Below are 18,558 nucleotides of genomic sequence, written 5' to 3'. Positions count from 1 at the left end.
CCTTGTTGATGATTTACTGTGAACACTGAGCCCGATCATTATACAATCGCTCCCGTGGGGTGATATACATGTATATTTTCAGCATATCATATCTTTATTGTTTCCCCGGTAACTTTTAATATGCTTCTAATCGCAGATAACCTCTACCGAAACTCACGAGAAAGAAAATGGTATCTCTCTCCCCTATCTCTACCCATAATTAACTTTGACAGCCACTCTGGTTTGGCCGCTCATTTCGTGCAATCCTCAGCTGTTTTGTAATCTTTGTTTGCAGGTTACGACTTGTGTTGAAAGCGTCGTTGTTCCCTCTGCAGACGCACCGTGATAAATTCGTCTTTTCGTAATCGGTAGGGGTGGAGTTTCTTTCAACAAACAAAACTGATAAAGGCGATCAGTTTTCAATGATTGAAACCTCATTGTAGTTGGGCAAAGGTGCATGGTTTTTAAACACTTTCTGTTGGTCCAGTCAGAAATTAGTCATCTGACATTATACAACTGGATGCTTTGTTTTTTAGCGTTTATTGCCTTGATAATAACCAGCTTTCGTTGATACACTTCGTTGGTGCGTACATCGTGGTTACATTGACCACTTCAGTAGTTGATATTGCTACACAGCAGTAGCATAGCCGGGGGGGGGCTTGGGGAACGTGCCCCCTCACGAATTCCTTATGCCCCCAGGCGCCCCCCACTGAAAAAATCACACCACTGAAAGCTGGTGCCCCCCGCCATAAGATGCTGGTGCCCCCTTTGTGTCCCTCACTACGGTAAATCCAAGCTACGCCACTGAAAACCACTAATGGAAATAACATTGGAACTAAGTAAAGGTCGCCATAAATGTCGCGTATCCTGGTTTCTGTGAGCATGCGATAATGAAATGAGGCGATGTGCATTACCAACCCCCCCCTTTCCCCGATAGCGGGTGCGTGCTGACGACATTTCCCGGCGAAGCTTCGCTTGCTCGGGATACCCGGGATACCGCGATTCCAATCAACCCTAGTTCGTGATCTACACGCCGCGTCGATCCATGTTCATCGTGATGTGAAGATAAGAAACCAATCGTCTCGCCGTTTATGCTGATCCAAACATGATTCCCCCCCCCCACGCATCGTTCCAGATCTTTGGCCTCTTAATATAGGTCTTAGTCATCTCTGTGTACAGATCGCGGTTTGCGTGCACCTAATATGAGAGAAGCAGACGCGACGGAGCTGAAATGGAACACAAAATATCAAGGTCCCATCCGACGACGTAGAAATAACTTGGAGACGGATTGCAAAGTAATTTGACTGATTTTGTTGTGTGGTGGTAAACCTTGGATCTGCACTAACGTGTCATGCATGACGCCATTTCTGCCACCCTGGTTGTTATGGTGAAAACTCTTCGTCTTTTCCGCCCAACTGTTAGTTGCACTTCGGAGGGAGGAAATGTTGAATGAAAATTGAGGTGCACGCCAACTCCAGAGGGCTCGTGAACGGGGTCACGAAAATGCTACATTGAAATGGTTACATCCACTCGCATAAAGTGTTATAATTCACTTTGAATCGTAGTCCACGAGGAAAATACGTCGTGGATGACAGTAACCGAAGCTTTTCATCCTTTTTAAAAATTCTTACGTCTTGACAGCTGTGTCCCCAAAATGTCGACATTGGTCATTTATCAACAGAGTTAAAGAATAATCCGTATACGAGTCTACCTTGGTCAACGTGGGACGTGACAGTTAACCGCAAACATAGAGATATCGATTATAAAAATAGGTATCTAGACTACCAGGATGAGTTATTAGCATCAGACCTGATTAGTCGTTCTTGTAAACTTCCTTTAAATTGGTCTCAGTTTAGTTTTATTCAAGTAAGACCTCGTTTGATTCTACAGAACTGAATTATGTTTAATTGATAATTGGCTTCAGGGGCAGAGACCGTCTATCTTAAAGATGCTATACTATATATAAGGGTTTTAGCCTATGCCATTTGTCGTCTGGCGCAGTATGTCGTACCCAATTTGCAATAATCAACGATTTAGGTCTGCCTCAGCGAAATGAAATGTCAGGAATGCTCGCCATACAAGGGGCGTGTACTTAATGACTACGTTACCATAAAGCCCCGTATTTCGACAATGCACTTCGAAAGCGTTTGCCCCTTCTGTAATTGTGTGTCACGTTGTGCAATGCATCACACTCAGGTCTTCATCTACTTCGGGATCGTTTACCGTGTACCACCGCCGTCGCAACTCGATAACACCTGGGTGTTTCACTTCCGGACCAGTAGGTCTCACGCCGAATCTGACTGCATGCCGTATGCACGATTTCCACCGAGGGCACACCGCCCGAGCGATAGGCTATAATAACCAGACCTCCCCCTCTCCCCTGAGGTGTCAATTTGATTTAATTACCCCTGCAATCAGCTCCCCCCTGCAGTTGCTGTGCATCGTAATAGCGTGGTCAGGCCACAGACGCCTTGTACCGTTGGGTCTCTTGCTATAGGGGCTGCCTGAGCACGTGGGCCCCCTGGGTAGTGGCAAGCAAAAGCAATTTCGCGCCGGCGGGAAAAGAGGCAGTATAGGCTGACTGTAGATGCCGGGACATCTTGAGGCTATGAAATCACGCTGCCTGTGAAGCGAGGGACTAACTAGTAACTCCTCAACGCGCTCCGACTGCGCTGGACAGAATTCAAGCTCGAAGGAACGAAACTGTCAGAGGTTGAGTGTGTCGTTTTTCAACACAGGCTGCCGTAAGTAACTAATTATCTACTCTTGACGACCTTTAAACATAATTTGAAATCAGATGTGCAGGGTTACGACATACATAATAGGAATGCAACGTGTGATGATGTGTTTGGAATGTATAATCGGGGGAAACAGAAAATGTGGAAAATCTTATGAAGATACGCAGAGAACTTAGATCACGTGATGACCAAATTTTTTTTTCAAATTATTTCGTCAGTCTTGATGTGCTGTCTCGTCAGTGCGATACAAATGGAAAACGGGAGAGTACATTTTCCTTACTCGGTCAAGGCGTGATTGAACCGATTAGAGTATATTCTTCCCTTTTATAGTAGGCCTAAGGCTCAGAACCCGACGCTGTTCGTCTACTGAAATAAGAGTTTCAACTACGATCCCAACACAAGAACATAATTATTTGATCTCAAGTATTCAAGAGAGAACGAACAGAAGTGCTAAAAACCCTGAGGTGAATTGAAAGCGATGGGCCAGGGAGAGTTGAAGAAAGGAGAAGGAGGCAGTGTGAATGCAGGTTATGCGTTAAGGCGGAATTAGAGGGCAAGGGCTGATGTAAACCTTTTGTGCTTTCATTGTAACGAAATTAAAGTAACAATGGACAGCCTTCGAGGCGCCATCACTATGATGAATAGTTAGACGGCAGTACTCTGTATTAGATTTAGATACCGAGACTTTGATATTCGAGAACTCGATATTCGCCCAACTAGTATCAGTGTTGTTGTGAAATACTTTTCGAGTTCTAAATCCACCGGCAAATTTTGAACTGGTTAGGAGGAAACAAAGCTCAAGAACATTTACAAAGGTAAGATTACAAAATAAAGATAAAATTTCAGACCTTCACTTAAATTTCTTTCAACAAAAACACCCGAAAAGTACTCGGCCTACTGCTTTTCGAATACTTTTCTCCCTAAAATTTAATTTTACAAAACTGAGAGCGCCTGAGTCTTAAATTTATTATGTAATCTTACGATTGTCCATTCTGATTGTAAACGTCTACGTGCTTGAGCATTATTCCCCCCTCACCAGTTCCATATTCAGCACTGGTAAAAGTACTCGATTACAACTCTGCTGATATTCGAATACTTCGAGAACCGAATCTGTTAGAGGCCCCTCATGCATTCCGACATTTTCGCAAACATTTGACGCAAACTATGGGACAGAGAGAACCCCCTGGCTTTGTGTTCGTCATTGTTATACTGGTATCTCAGGAATTCTTTTCAGGCATCTAGGGGGGATGTGTTATTAAGTAACAATAGGTTTGAGTGTGTATAAGGATTTGGCTTGTGGGGGGGGTACCCCTCTGTCCCATTTCGTGTCTGGTATAAGGTGTATACGAGAATACTATGGATGTTGTCAATCGACCGTGAAATCAGAAAGTGAAAGAAGTTCGGGAGTATCGACTCCATTCAATATCAATGGGACACAACTTAAAATACCTAAGGGGCGAAGTTTATACAGTATTAGGGTACCTTCTATCGTACATTGGAAACTACACGTGTTGCCTGGGCACACGTACCTCTTTGATAATCTGGGTTGAAACATCAGCGAATAAGTACACCTTTGAGAACGTCCCAAATATTTCGAAAGTCTTGTGACTGACCTCAAAAATCGCAAAATGCACCCAGCCCGTTACGTGCAAAGTACTTCCTGGACACATTGCCGCAGCCTTCAGTTGGCCTAAATAGCATGTTTCTAATGGCTGCTTTTCTATGCCCCGCAGTTCAGCCTTTGCTTTTAACACCACCAGGTTTTGGTTTGCATACTTTGCGCATGCTCAGTTTACGCGCCATCGACCTGTGATGCGTAGAACTCTTTTAACGTGCAAGGCTAGAGGTAAGTTGTTTCTTTTCCCCCGTGGCTGCTTTTTTGTCTTCGGGATGTACACAAACACTCGTGTAGAAATCAATACAGGCCCCGAGGCCGAAACTAGCAAATCTAATGTCCGAACGATTTGACTTGACTGAATTAAAAAAAAATCCATACGTGCACTGTGGAAAGCAGCGACTGTCGTTGTTTTTAGCCCCTCGTCGCCGAAGAGGCGAGTCCTGTTTTCAAATAAGGGAGTTTTGCCAAGAATTGCTCACGATAGAGCTTTGTTAATCCGAAACATGTGGGGTTTTTTCCACATAAAAGAAAAGGTCATAATTTTCCACACATAAGGGTGGGTCACGCATTGCAAGCCACCCTGGATTCTGCTGAATATTCGATTTGGGTCAAGAGAAAACAGACAGGTCATAACAATGTTGTGTGATTACCACTGACGTTTAATTAACGTTCCTGTAGGTGGTGCGTGTGATCGGGTAATGAGAAGTTCGAATTTTGCATCGGGAACTGGTGGTCGCCGCTTGCATTAGATCAGGTGACGTGATGCATTACTCTCGTTTCTCGCTCCAGGGGTAAGCGGGTATACCTGTGGCGAGAGCAGGGTTGATCACTTGACTACATGTAGTCGGTTAAGGAGGCAGCAAAAACGCTTGATTTACATTTTTTGACGTAGGTTTTTTTTAAAAAATAGATTGGCCATCCAAAAAACAAAAGACAATTGACATAAAAACGAGGACTGGGTAAAGAGGTATTTTCTTTCCAAAAGCAAATCTGGCCGAGATCTGAAACACGTGAGGCCAAATCTTGTGTTTCTTTTTGGCTGGTGACGTCATTGTTAGATGTGTTCACAGCGGATATAAATCCAGCTATGCCTTGCCCTGTCTTGACTTATTACCCAAAGTGCTGACACAGAATGATATTCTTGAAATTCATGAAAGTCATTAGCATTTCTGAAATCGGAGACAGGTTTCGCAGTGGCTTATGATTTTGAAGTTTTTCCACCATAAATAGGAAAAATCTGCCATTTTTGATGTTTAATTCAAAGGATGATCTTGTCGCCTGTTGTAATAAGGCTCATTTGTTGAAAGTAAGGGTCCTTTTTAACTACCTCACAGCACAGAGCGTACCTGCTGTTTGTAATGTGGTCGATTCGCATCAAGGATTGGTAATAAACACTTCATTCGGAGGCTAAATTACATGGTGCAAAACATCTGCAATCTAGGGCCTTATTAGCCGGCAACATCGTTGGTTGCCTGATGGCCTCTGATCGAGTTCAACCTAAAGTACCGATATTTACGGTCTAAATAGGGCAGTTGTTTCCCTGGGCTGTCCCTTTGCGTAAGTTTCGTCAGTTTCTACTCTAATTCAGGGTCCTCTCAACCACCCAGCGTAATTTTCTTGTAAAATCGATGTCCACGCTGGGGTACTCTTCCTGTTTTGTTCAAACGGTTACACTGAATAAGACCATAAGACGAGCAGTTGCCGATCACTCTGGAGGGGCGACCTCTATTGACCTCTCAAGTAAAATCCACAGAGGGCGCTTTTTGATCGATGCAGCCCAGACCGGAAAGGGGGTACCAGATATCAGGCTTGTAAAATTACGGAATGTACATGTAGATTGAACCCTCTAGATCCATTGCAAAACAAAGTATCTTTAGGGCCACATTTCAAAGAATTACAAGCTCGCAGTACAGTCCTGTTCGCACCTTCCAACCTTCCTTTCACAACTCCAGCTAAACCCTTCAATAAAGCAGAGACTTTCTGGGCATACATCGCGATATGGTCGGTGTTGGCCATTTCCGGCCTATCAACTGACCTGAAACCCGGTCATAATATGCCCCACTTTGGGACGGTCATAACTACCGTGTTCGTACGGAGGCGATTTGACCGTGCACTACATCACAGGGTGTGAATTGTTTGGCCCTCGAGTCGCAGCGCGTGCTCCTGCCCTCAATTAAAAAACATGTCGAACGTCAGAACGGAAGGCTCCACCACCCAACTTTCATGGCATATGACACGACATCGCTGATGAGGTACTAGAAATGAATCATGTCGCCCAATAAACCGAACCACGCCTATAGTCAACCACAGTGTGCTAAATCTGTCGTTGCGTGCCGAGTGAATCACGATGTGCGCGATCTCTCCGAATAGCACTGTATATAATTATGGTTGAATGAAATCGCTGGCATTTTCAGGATAAATGAAGCCACTTTAATGATTAGTAAGATCGGATTCTCCGTCAGCGAGCCAGTGTCCAAGCATTAAGGACAAGACTAGGGTATTACCTGTATAATGACTTGAGTCTGATGAATTAAATTTCCAGGAAAAATCTCCTATCGGACGCAGGAAAACGAGGAGTTCAGCTGACTGTGTATAAGAAAAAAGTCTCGACGAATCAGCCACTTGTATTAAATTTGTTCTGTTAAAATTACATGCAGGTTAATTGGTTACAATACCGAACTGTTGTTTTACCATAAAAGGGGGATTTTGAACCGAATAAATTACACGTTTTAACATTCAAAATGAGCATTGGTTGAACACAGTGAACAAAAAAGTTTTTGAATTTAAAAATTCTAAATATTTTGACTGACCAACGAGCTTAGACGTAAATCCAGACGTTTTAGAAGCGGGCCATCATTTCGTTGTAATCCGCTACTTGTCATCAGCTTATTTTGTTTTAATTTCTTACAGGAAAGCTGATTATAATGCTTTGTACTTGACGTCCAGTTTGAAAATTTGCGAAGCTACCGGTAATCGCGAGAAGCACCTTGAATGCTTCAACACAGAGCGTGCATTTGGTGGCTCCGTGACACAATACAGAACGAAATGTGAACACAAAACAGTCGTTGGGGTTTGCCGACGGTCTCATTCATATCTGGGCCATTTGAAGATTAATGATATCGTACACGTGAGCCCAGCGACACAGCAGAACAAAATGTACTCCGATCATTTTGTTGGGGCCAGACCCACGGGACACTAGATACTCACTAGGATACCGCGCCGGACAGATCAAAGCAGAGATTTCTGTCGGGTTTATTATCGTCTTTGTTTCAGCGAATTCGCCAAGGTCACTTTCTTAATGAATTTAGACTGGCGATTGAGATGACACCGCAAAGACGACTTACCATAACTTTAACAGAAATGAGTCCGGGGTGTAATTTTTTTTTTTACTGAAATGACTGTTTTTCATTCCAAAACAGACTCTCCTCCAGGGGAAGAAACTTTTTTAAGATGTCGACGCTTCCAGTTCCTCTAAGGCAACATGTCCTGCCCCCCACCACCGAACGTGACATAATTAGCCTTGCTCTATATTGACAATTACCAAAACTAGCTGTTTTCCCCCTGCTTTTTCTCAAGCTTAATTTACTGAACAGATAACCCAAAAGAAACTGTTTTCAAATATCAACTCCCTTTTTTGTTAATTTCCTCATATTTCTTAGACTATGAACGATTTAGGCTATCAGTTAACAAATTAAATAGTACATCTGAACTCACGCAGTCAGTTCAATCTGAAGAACCATCTATACCCGCCAATAAATCAACCGCTTTTCTATAAGAAAATATACCGTGAGCGTGTCAAGGAATACCCTGTTGACCGCTACAAGTTATGAACAAACCGTCTCTCAACGCAAGGGTAAATGGCCGTTACCTGTAAATAGCAATTATATGATAAAGTGAAGTTATTTGCAGCCTCTCCGGCCCAGTCTTACGAACCGGAAAACTTTCCAAGCGGCATTCCTGCATTTGGTATAATGGCAGCTTCAGATAACTCACATATCATGTCTTAATCGCTCAAGCAACTGACAGGTTGATGCGGCACTATCTGCCGCTATGGGAGACTATACAACGCCCACCGAGTTTAAGCATACGGTACCGGTTTTATTGCCGTCCCATTGCACAACGTATGCAAAGTTGACGCATCAGTATGTAGATTTATGCATTTCCCTTAGGCAAATTGCTCTCTGAGTGTATGACCGGGGGGGGGCGTCGTATATCACTCACAAAAGGTTTGAAAGTGCACGCGTGGATGGGAACAAGAGATCGTACGAGCCGGGTACTAGACGACGTGTAACCGGCTCTGCATGTACCTTCTTCCCACTAATTCTCTGCCATTTGGAAAAATGATTTTTTTTTTGCCGACGTCATAGGCCGTTTCTTGTATCTTGTGTGGTCCAGTGTCTGCTGAGGCACGCGTCAAAGTGCAGCACTGTTTGGTCACGAAATGATCTTGAACATTTCGATGAAAAAAATAATGCCCGGCCGATCGTTTGCACAGATTAGATATCACGATGGAGAATCTTGTCGGTATGGGAGATTGAAATTAAAACCGCCCGCGGTCAGGCATTTCAAGCCGTCCTCTGTAATTTGTCGTTTTGTCAAATTGTTATTTGTTGAAAATTGTTGTTTGTTATTCTTGGATATGTCTTAATATAATGTCTGATGTACTAGGGTGTTTTACATGGCGTCAACCCCATATGTGTGCCCAACTCGAGACGGGCACTTATATTTCTTCTGCGTCGTGCCTTGAACGCCATTTCTCGCTGGCTGAAACTGTTCCACAATCTCGTCTCACAAATAATTTCATTTCAGTATTAACGGAGGTCATCGACACGCATTTCTTTTGGAACCTTCTGTACGCTGTAAAAAAAAGTCGGGCAATACCTCCAACAGTTGGTCTTTGGCTGTGGGTAAATCTGGGGGAAATTACCCAATTTGGGGCAATAAAAGCCCAACAGTGTATAGACAGAGGATAATTACACCTTCTTTGGGTAAATATTGCCCAGTTTTCGAGGCCTCTTTTCCCGCTCGCCCAGCTGCAACCTTTATCCTGTCATGTGTTAATTAACACCATTTCTCCTATCCTGTGACGTCATTCTGGGTGATAAAATATCAGTCAGCCAAAACAAATACTTTAATCTCAGATTATTTTCATGTCAGTTGCCTGGATAAGCAGACGCTCCCATTTCCATAGCAAGGTACCATACTTCACCTGTACACTGTAGTGTTCGTTGACCTCAAGATGAAAAGTGCGGCCAGTACAAGATCAAGGCCCCATTTTACTGTTGCATTATGATTTTTCAAAACATGAAATAGCCGTCTGGCAAAATGACGGTGACAGATGTTTTTGATTATCTTTTCAGTTTACATACAAATATCAATTACAATAAATGATATCGATAGGAACGTTCACAAGTAACTGATTTGAAACTTTACAACAACAAACATTTGTGTTGAGCTTCGAGTGAGGTATTGATTTATGTTGGTTAGTAAAATCATGCCGAGTGAATCGGTTGGTTGTCATGGTTTCATCTTCCTCCGTGGTTTTGGATGGCCTGATGCTTCTCTGTAACTATGCGGGCTTGTTTCCTGCAGGTTCAGATGTCAAACACTGATATGCTAACTACTGAATTGTCATTTTGTGATGGTAGAGCCAAATTAAATTAATTACAGGATTCCTAACATTAGTGGGGATGGATAGGGTAGGGGTTAGTTGTCGTAGCATTAGAGGTCATTCAATTCCTCACCGTCTGGTTGTTTCTATTTGTGGAGGGAAACAAAACTTTGTTGCAGTTGCAGGATTTTATAATGACATACGCTTTTTGTGACTGTAATCTATAACCATCAGAAAATGTTTTTGATTAAATATGGCCATAGTTACTCTACCTTTCTTATCAGCTTGGTTCTGGGAGATAGTTAAGACATAAATGAAGGTCTAACTAATTTCCACTGTAAATCGTTGGCGGGAACTAATGAGCCACTCGAACTCCATCGCCCATTATAAACCCGATATGACATGGCCATAAGGACCGGGCCCGGGCCTGGGCTGGCTGGTCGCTTCAGCCGTTTGAACCATCGAACTCAGCGGTTGCACGGTGACGACCATGCATGTTGCACGGCCTAATGAAACTTGCAAGATTATCTACCCATTAAGATAATTCTAAACTTTCAATTGGCCGCTACAGTTTTCCGTACTTACTTACAAATTGTCTCACATGCACCAACTATTCTATAGTTATGAAAGTTGCTCATTCGTGGGGGCAAGACATGTTCCTAGGCTTGGTGCGGGCGCTCCTGAAATGAACAAGTTATCATTGAGATATAATCCAGACACATCCACAAGTGCACCTCTAAATCACCTCTTACTGCCCGACTGCCTGTTGTAAGTCCAGATAGCCCCGTTAGCAACCATGCATATCTACCCGTTTGAGAAGAACCCCCCTCCCCACATAATCGACGGCGGTGCTCATGAATGGAGAGTAAATATATATTTTAATAAGGTGTCATAAAGCTCACAACAGTTAATCCATTTCACATCTGCGCAGCGCTCCATGTTTGATCATGATAAGCAGACGGTGCAGGGGGAATACTCGTTAGCTGACGTGAGCCTTAATTGGAGAGCTTTTAAAATGGTGTTTCAGCCTTCATCCCACATAAGTTTGTGAACTCATCAAAATATGCTAATCCGTCTTTATGTTTAATATCAGGATATAATCCTGCTAGCTTGCATCGTAAAAACATGGTTACATCGTTGGGTAGTGTTATGGCTCTGGACGACTAGTTAAGTTTCGCCTACCGTCGGAAAACTGAGCAAACTTTAGGCAGATCTGTCCTCCAAGTTGTGGGAATTGATATGAGGAGCAATCGCTCTTGTCGAAAGAAGTTTTAACAATAGCAAGCGAATGCAAAACAGTCCACAATCGCACAACCTGCAATCTATCAAATAAACATTAACCCTAACAGTCCCAAATCCTCCAGTTTCAATATGATTTTACATACACCCAAGGGGGTTAGGGGTAAACAAGCCCGTTAGAGTATGGGGGTGGAGTTGCCACCCCCGGTAGACATATTCCATTTTGTAGGGAATTAAAAGCGCAGCATTTCAGACACGGTATCGGTACCAATCACTTCCGGGGGAGGTAACAAATATCATGCTTAAAGGAGGAACAGTTTTGGATTGTCATTCTCAGAAAACTTTCTATTTTCGCCTCCCACGCAAGACCTAACTATGCCATGCAGTGAACCAGCCTATATCAGTCAGCTGTCACTTGAAATAAAAAAAACAGGGGATCATTTTGATGGACAAGGCAATCAGCTTGAACTGAGCAACCGGTCGATACGTCAGACACGCATAAGGTGTTGGAATTGCTTGTTATTCCCACGTACAGCGCATTGCTCGTTGTCCCGCCGTAAAAAAGCGTTCGCGTACGGCGGCTCAAGACAGGCAACCGGAGGCCGCGTAATGAATTCTTCCCCAGTAGATGGAACATAATCGAAAAGCCATTTGCCATGGTAATTGTTCCACTGCCGAGCGGGTCACGCAGGAGGTGGTTGTTAATCTTGCTCGTGAAGACGTCTTCAAATCTTGAAGAATGATTCCCCGTAATCAAGAATTCCCAATCCACGATTATCCGGGAGCGAATGTTAGTTGCAGAGGAACAAGGTGTCTCCGTTAGCCGGGCCCAGTTCCTTCCTCAACCCTTGAACATTCAAGACATCCTGCCTTCACGATCGCACCATGTTCAGAAAATGCATTAGGGCAAGCAATTCTTGTGAATGTTTACGAGCCAAGTACCGTGTTCACTCCTCGTGCATCATTTGCCCTTGGACAGTGACAAACTCTTGCAGTTTTGATATTGGTCATCGATGCATCGTACATTCCAAGTACTTGAGAGATATGCTAATCGATAATTATGCACAAAGGCCAGAGTGTGCATTGACGTGGTTCTCATATAAAATGGGTTCGGGAAATAATGGGAAAAAGAAAATAGGCCTAACCCAATTTGGTTATTTGTCAGAATGCAATGGTTTCCATGTTTGTAATGTGTCTTTTGTACTGTCTTATTTGTTTCTTGTAATGGCACGCTCGATTCAAGCTTTGCTTTCAAGGTTTTGCCATCTCTAATGGCCGATATCTCATGCATTATTAGAACTTATATTTTACCAAGAGAAGGAAATAAATGTAGGGTAATTGAATTGAAGTGTTCGTAGGAAATTTCTATGTCTCCAAGCCGCCTCTGTCTGCCTCAAGGTGGATTCTAGTCAAGCGAATGCATTTCCAGGACATTTTCGAGATTCTGATGCGAACCCTCCGGAGATTTCTTTTGACCTTCTTCACGAGCAGTAAAAAAAATCAGGTTCTCTCTATCGTTGATTTAAAAAAACCTCTCGTGTCTTCCTTTCTGCTCAAAATTGTCCCTCGCTTGATCGCTTGTCACGTCTTACAATCCACCAATCCAAACTCTTATTATTTGAACAGAAACTTCGAAAAGAAACACCCCAACACAAAGGCCTCGGGACGCATTGTCCTGCCGGCTTGTTGAGAAAAGGATCGTCAGTCGAAGGACACGGGTCAGACATCTTTGTGAAGTCCCTAAGTGCTAATAACACCTGCCAAAAGAGCGAATAGTTTATTTTGGCTCACCTATACTTGCACCGAGAGTCCATTATCTCTGGTTTTTTTATACCAGTACATTTACTACTCAGTCTTTGCTTCGCGCCCGAGCGAGCAGTTTGGATGGCTGTTGCTAAGGGTGCACGGTGTAAGTCGCGTCGCAAACAAGCCGAGCTGTGTAACACCCTGCCTCATAGCACAACTTTCTGCAGGCACAAACAAAGTTTCATTAACGAACGTCGTTAGCTTTCTTTCTTTCTAATAATGTAAAGTCTGCAAAAAATTGGAGAAATTACTCACTCTTATTTTCAAAAGATTTTTTTCCCAGAGACGCTCGGTTAAGGTTCCTGCGAAGTTTAACCTCGCTGAGCTGTTTGGTTTTGTGTCTTTTTGATTACAGGACGGCTTGTTTGTCGAGGACCTGCTCTTGCGTTTGTAGACAAATAAACTTCCAGTGGTAATTATGGACAACATTTGAACAAGTGCCGAAGCCATAGACCTCAGAGGCAAGTTTACACTGCTATGACTTTTTAACAACGTGATTTTAACGTACAATTCACATTTACAGGCTGGTGGTAACTCATTAACTCGGCAAGAATTTGACCAACTTTTGGCAAATATACACCGCAGCAGTGACGGCATTTGATTCCTTGAACCGATGTTGAGCAAGAAGTATACTATCAGATTATTTGGTGTAATTTGCATGCGCAAGAGTATGAAAACCCAGACTAGATACGCATATAGCGTCCGGCGAATGAATACGAGGGTGTAAAACTTTAGGCCTATAAAGCTCAAACATAGGACGCGTTAAGTTCCAAGCAAAAAGGGATTCCCAACCTTTCATCATCTAAATTAGCTACATAAGTTATCATGCATGGATTGAAAAGGAATTCCAAATGACCACAATGTAGTTTTACAGAAACCACTCACGAAATCAAAAAGTAAAATGTATCATTTGGAGAGATGTCGGCTGGAAATACTTGCCTTGTTCGTAAAGTCCCATACGTGTCTTTATTAGAGAATACAGTTCACGATCATGACATTTAAACACAACACATTCCCCTCGGTACAAGTTATATATGAAGGGTTTTGCTGAATCCGCCATTAAGTATATTAACCCTGCATCTCGTTTCATCTTTTCAAAAAGATATAACAAAGAACAAGTTATCTGCCAAAATGTCTCGCACTCCATTTCTTTGGTCTTTGCATGAATTCACTCTGAACATTCGCAGTGCATTTTCACATCAGTATCAGTAAAAAGTTTATTAAATTGTCAGGTAAAGTTATGTAACAGATATATGGAACGGAACTACCCCAAGTGTTGGTTAATCCGGGTAAAAGTTCACCATAAGGGAAAGGCAGTCAGTATTTTAACCACCATTAGTCTGAATAATTATGAACTGGTTGCAGAGCAGTCGTCTCTTAGGAGTGCGTATATCCTGAAATATTATGTACCAGTAGCGGATGTGTTATGTACAAGTACTGGACTACACTTCATATTCGAGGGATACTTTTCAAGAAATATTTCATCCTGATACGTCCATTTTGAACAAATGCATTGTCATCGCAAACGCTCAGGAGATGGCAGGCCCCTGAAGATTTTCCGTATATGCTGAGCCGTCTTTGATTCAATTTAAATCCGGTTATATTGAAAACAAAACAACCTTAATTGCTTGAGGATGTCACTTGTGGAAGTTTGGGGGCAGTTTATGAATCAGTTTCAGATATTTTTGCTCATACTCGCTGTAATGATTATACTGAGATATAAGTATTCTCACGAAAACTGTCCCCCCCCCAAAGTATTGCTAGTGTATACCGAACTTCGTTTCTGATGCTCGTCGTTCAAAGTTGGATTAACAAGGTAACATCTATAAGGTTTATACTCTACCTTGAGGGAGAAATACTGAAATCGTAGTTAGGTCATTACAATTGATATGCTGTTTCACAACATAACAATACAACATAAAATAGTCAAAACACATTCACATATGAATTTCTAAAAATCCACAATATAGTTTCCTACTGTTATATGTACATGTTTCCTCCTTGCGTTCTTCGAATTATGGTACAGTTTTTGACGCTTGCGTGTTATTGTCATTCTCATCTGTGGACTGAGTCCTTGTGTTCTGCAGTTCCGTGGATTCAACGTCATTTGTTTGGCTGTCTGTAGGGCTAATGTGTGCCGGCTCTTTGGAAGTTTGGTCGGTCAAATGAGCATCGTCGCTGACCGTAAATGCTCTGTTCGTCACGGCGTAGACGTCGGACGCGTTGGACTGACTGGCGACAGTGGCAGTCTTCGGCTTGGGCTTGGGAGATGCCTCGACAGTCCTAGGGGCATGGTGCGACACGGCCGTCCGCTCCTCGTCACTCGTGTCTATGTCTCGCGGGTTGATACCCCGGCACTGGTAGCAACACAGGACAGCCTTGAAAGCCGACTTGAAGGTCTTGTTCTGGGCGTAAATGAGCGGATTCAGGAAGCTGTTGACGTAGCCGAGCCACACGAAGATCTTAACGGGCAGGGGAGGGAGGCAGTGCCCGCAGTATGGGTCGATGATGTTAACCACGAAGAACGGCAGCCAGCACAAGATGAAACCCCCAACGATAATGGCCAAAGTCTTGGCGGCCTTGCGTTCGCGGGCCATGGTCCTCTGATTTGCCCGCCCACCATTTTTGACCCTGTTGGCTGAGGTGTCGTAAGCGGCAATCTGGCGAGCCTGCCGCCGCGCCACCACGTAAATTCTGGCGTAGGTGAAAAGCATGATCGCTGCCGGAATGTAGAAAGAAATCATGGACGAGACGAGCGCATATGTGGAGTTCATGGCCAACACGCAGAAATAAGGGTCTGAGTACCAGCCGATGGCTTTCAAGTCTCCGTCCTCGTGGAGGTCTAGAGTGACCGGGAGGACGCTGATCAGGAACGATACAACCCAGGCTGTGGTGATGAGGGCGAACGCGGTCCGGCTATTCATGCGCGAGTAGTAGGTAAACGGCGAGGTGATCGCCATGAAGCGGTCCAGGGAGATCACGCACAGGTTCAGGATGCTGGCCGTGGCCGATAGAATATCGAAGGCCTGAAAGGCGTCGCAGAACGCCAGACCAAACGGCCACGAGTCCGTGATCTCGAAGACGGCAGCGAAGGGCATAACCAGGACGGAAACCATCAGGTCTGCAAACGCCAGGGACACGATGAAATAGTTTGTGATTGAGGACCGCAGCCTACGGATGGTTAGAACGGCCACTATGACAAGAAGGTTTCCTGTGATGGAGCACACGATGATCGAGTACAGTACGACGCCCATCAGGACATTCTCAGCCACTGTCCTCCCTCCTCCGGTATCGGTCTCGTTCATATCCATGTTTTGTCTACGAGTGGCAACTTTTCCTCACTGACGTTCCACCGTCCCTAAATGTTCATGTTTACCACCGATCGACCGATAAGGCCGAATTTCATTCTCGGAATTGAAGAGTTCAGTGCGATGCTGGTGCATTAGTTTAATTGAACGTGAATGCCGACGTCAGAGCGACACACAGATGCGATGATGTCCTTGCGTCGAGTCCATTGGAAGCCTTCCAGACAGCTGTCTGGTCAGATTTTAGCCAGATACGGACACTTCACCATCCTTGGGCAAAGGGACAACCGCCCCGGTCTCCATAGCAAACACTGTGCATCCACTCTTCTCGCTCAGATTCAGAAACACAAGGGAAGAACCCCTAACCAAACCTCGCAGCAGAGCCCCAATGAAAACAGGCCACGATCAGTCCATCACCGGGTATCATTGATCACCGTCCGCGGGCGATTAAGTCGCGTTGTGCCGCTGACAGTTTACGATCTCGGTGTACACAATGGACACAAACAGCCGAAATAAGTAGCAGTGGACCGCTATAATCCCCCGCCGTTTACATCGCGTATTGTGCGGTGACTGTCCCCCGTGGCTATCCCTTAGCCCCCCTCGTTTGGTGACGCGAGGGGGACAGCGAACAATAGTTACTGCCCTGGCAACACGGGGATGCTAGATAAACAAGGATTACACCAAAGGGGCGTTCGACCGTCTCCGCGCGAACAATGGTGCGGGCTTTCGTTGTCTCAAAGACTTTAAAGTTCCGGATGATTCGTGTGTAGCACATCACTACACATCACTGCATACGGTTGACGTCATTGGGGCTGGTGTGATGCAGGGCCTGCCCAGTGCTATCAGAGTTAAGAGTCGATGGTATGCTGATACCTACCAATCTGATTTCATACCATACAAGTTGTGGCCGGTTAGGGACGCTTCAAAAGGCCAGACGGCTGTTTCATAATTGGGATAGCCCACGCCGAGGGCATTGCGACTTGCAAGACAAGGCTTGGCATCTGAAATCTCTTAGAAACTCCTTTGGTCACTTTGTAAGTTTGCGAGGAAACTTCAACAAATGTGACCACCTCACGGTCATCTGGTGTGCTTGATTATGCTCGGTTTTGACGTAGGACGTTCTGGTGACCTCATTCAGGAATCCCACGAAACGGTTGGGCGAGAACCCAACTGAAATATCGTCTGCCATTTGTGAATGTTATATATGTCGGTTTGACCTTCGACGCAGCGCAATCTGCAGATCAAATAAATATAGGCTAACCACAACGATCGCACCGTAGCATATCTTATGAATATTCCCCGACAACTATGCTGCGTCACGCTGTGCCGGACGCGTGTTTGGTGTCACAATATTTATGAGCTCATTTGACGGTTTAAGGGGAAATTGGTTACAAGTCTAGCTATGTCCTCTCCAGATGTTGAGGTTGGAATGTTCCCTTTAAATATGTTCAGATTCGACCAGTTTGCGGCTCAAACAGCTTTGTGGCACGTGAGCAATGGAACTCAAAGATTCAATTAATTTTTAAATGAATCTCCCACAAAAAATCTCAGTTTGATGGCGAAATTACCCACTTGTGCGGAAACGAAGAACCGCGCGTGTCTGGTAAGTGATGTGTCTCGATTCGTCTCCATAACATAACAAGCCGGGCGGTGCGCCCATCTGGTCGTTTAGTCTTCCCGTAAACAAATTCCAGAGAAAGGGCTCCGCCTTTCATTATGCCTCTGGATGAGCGTACATCAAACCAAATTATTGCTAAGAAACAAAGAGCTATCTTTAGTATGCGCTGTGCTGCTTTGCCACCCGGTGACGAAAAGGGAAGTTAAAGTGAGTTTGCAGCTGATGTAAAACATTGTCGGCCTGGTTTGATATCGGGAGGAGGAGACTGAGACGCTAGAAGATGTTGCTATTGTGGTAACCAGTGGAGGATTTTCACGACGTGATATTAATTAATTTGATCGATTTGATTTAATTCGTAACTGTATAGTCTACCTCCCTGTTTGTGCAGTCAGTGAATACAGACCAATTTTTGGTCAACATTTTGCGGTTTATTAGATCCAAAGTGAGCTTTTTCAGGCAGGACCTAATAAAGCCGAACTAGAGCAAAACGTTTGTCTCTAGACATGTTACATACATTGACTTGTTGGGGCACACGAACGACTCGTGGTAATTTTCAGTTGGCAGTTTGAGAATGCCATGAGTTGTGCCGATATTTCTTGCCCAATTTGTATTACAAGAAACCAGGGCGCAAACGTTGAAGTGCG

The 18,558-nt window shown here is 44.1% G+C and overlaps 1 protein-coding gene across 1 annotated transcript; it reads right to left on the bottom strand.

Moving 5' to 3' along the window:
* Positions 1-14,296: 14,296 nt before the first annotated feature.
* Positions 14,297-18,333, bottom strand: LOC110973955 (D(1) dopamine receptor-like). The gene has a single exon (XM_022225220.2). It carries the CDS (start codon positions 16,300-16,302, stop codon positions 15,007-15,009), a length of 1,296 nt encoding a protein of 431 aa, XP_022080912.1. The 5' UTR covers positions 16,303-18,333; the 3' UTR covers positions 14,297-15,006.
* Between the last annotated feature and the right edge of the window lie 225 nt (positions 18,334-18,558).

Source organism: Acanthaster planci, linkage group LG13 (assembly GCF_054643075.1).
Source record: "Acanthaster planci isolate LZ-2023a linkage group LG13, COTS_SCS, whole genome shotgun sequence".
NCBI classification, from domain to species: Eukaryota; Metazoa; Echinodermata; class Asteroidea; order Valvatida; family Acanthasteridae; genus Acanthaster; species Acanthaster planci.
The sequence above is the reverse complement of the archived record's forward strand: the minus strand, read 5'-3'. Positions and strand labels throughout refer to the sequence as shown.

Bases quoted from the DNA above. Each gene is read 5' to 3' on its own strand.
- LOC110973955 (XM_022225220.2), bottom strand. From the start codon at position 16,302: ATGGATATGAACGAGACCGATACCGGAGGAGGGAGGACAGTGGCTGAG.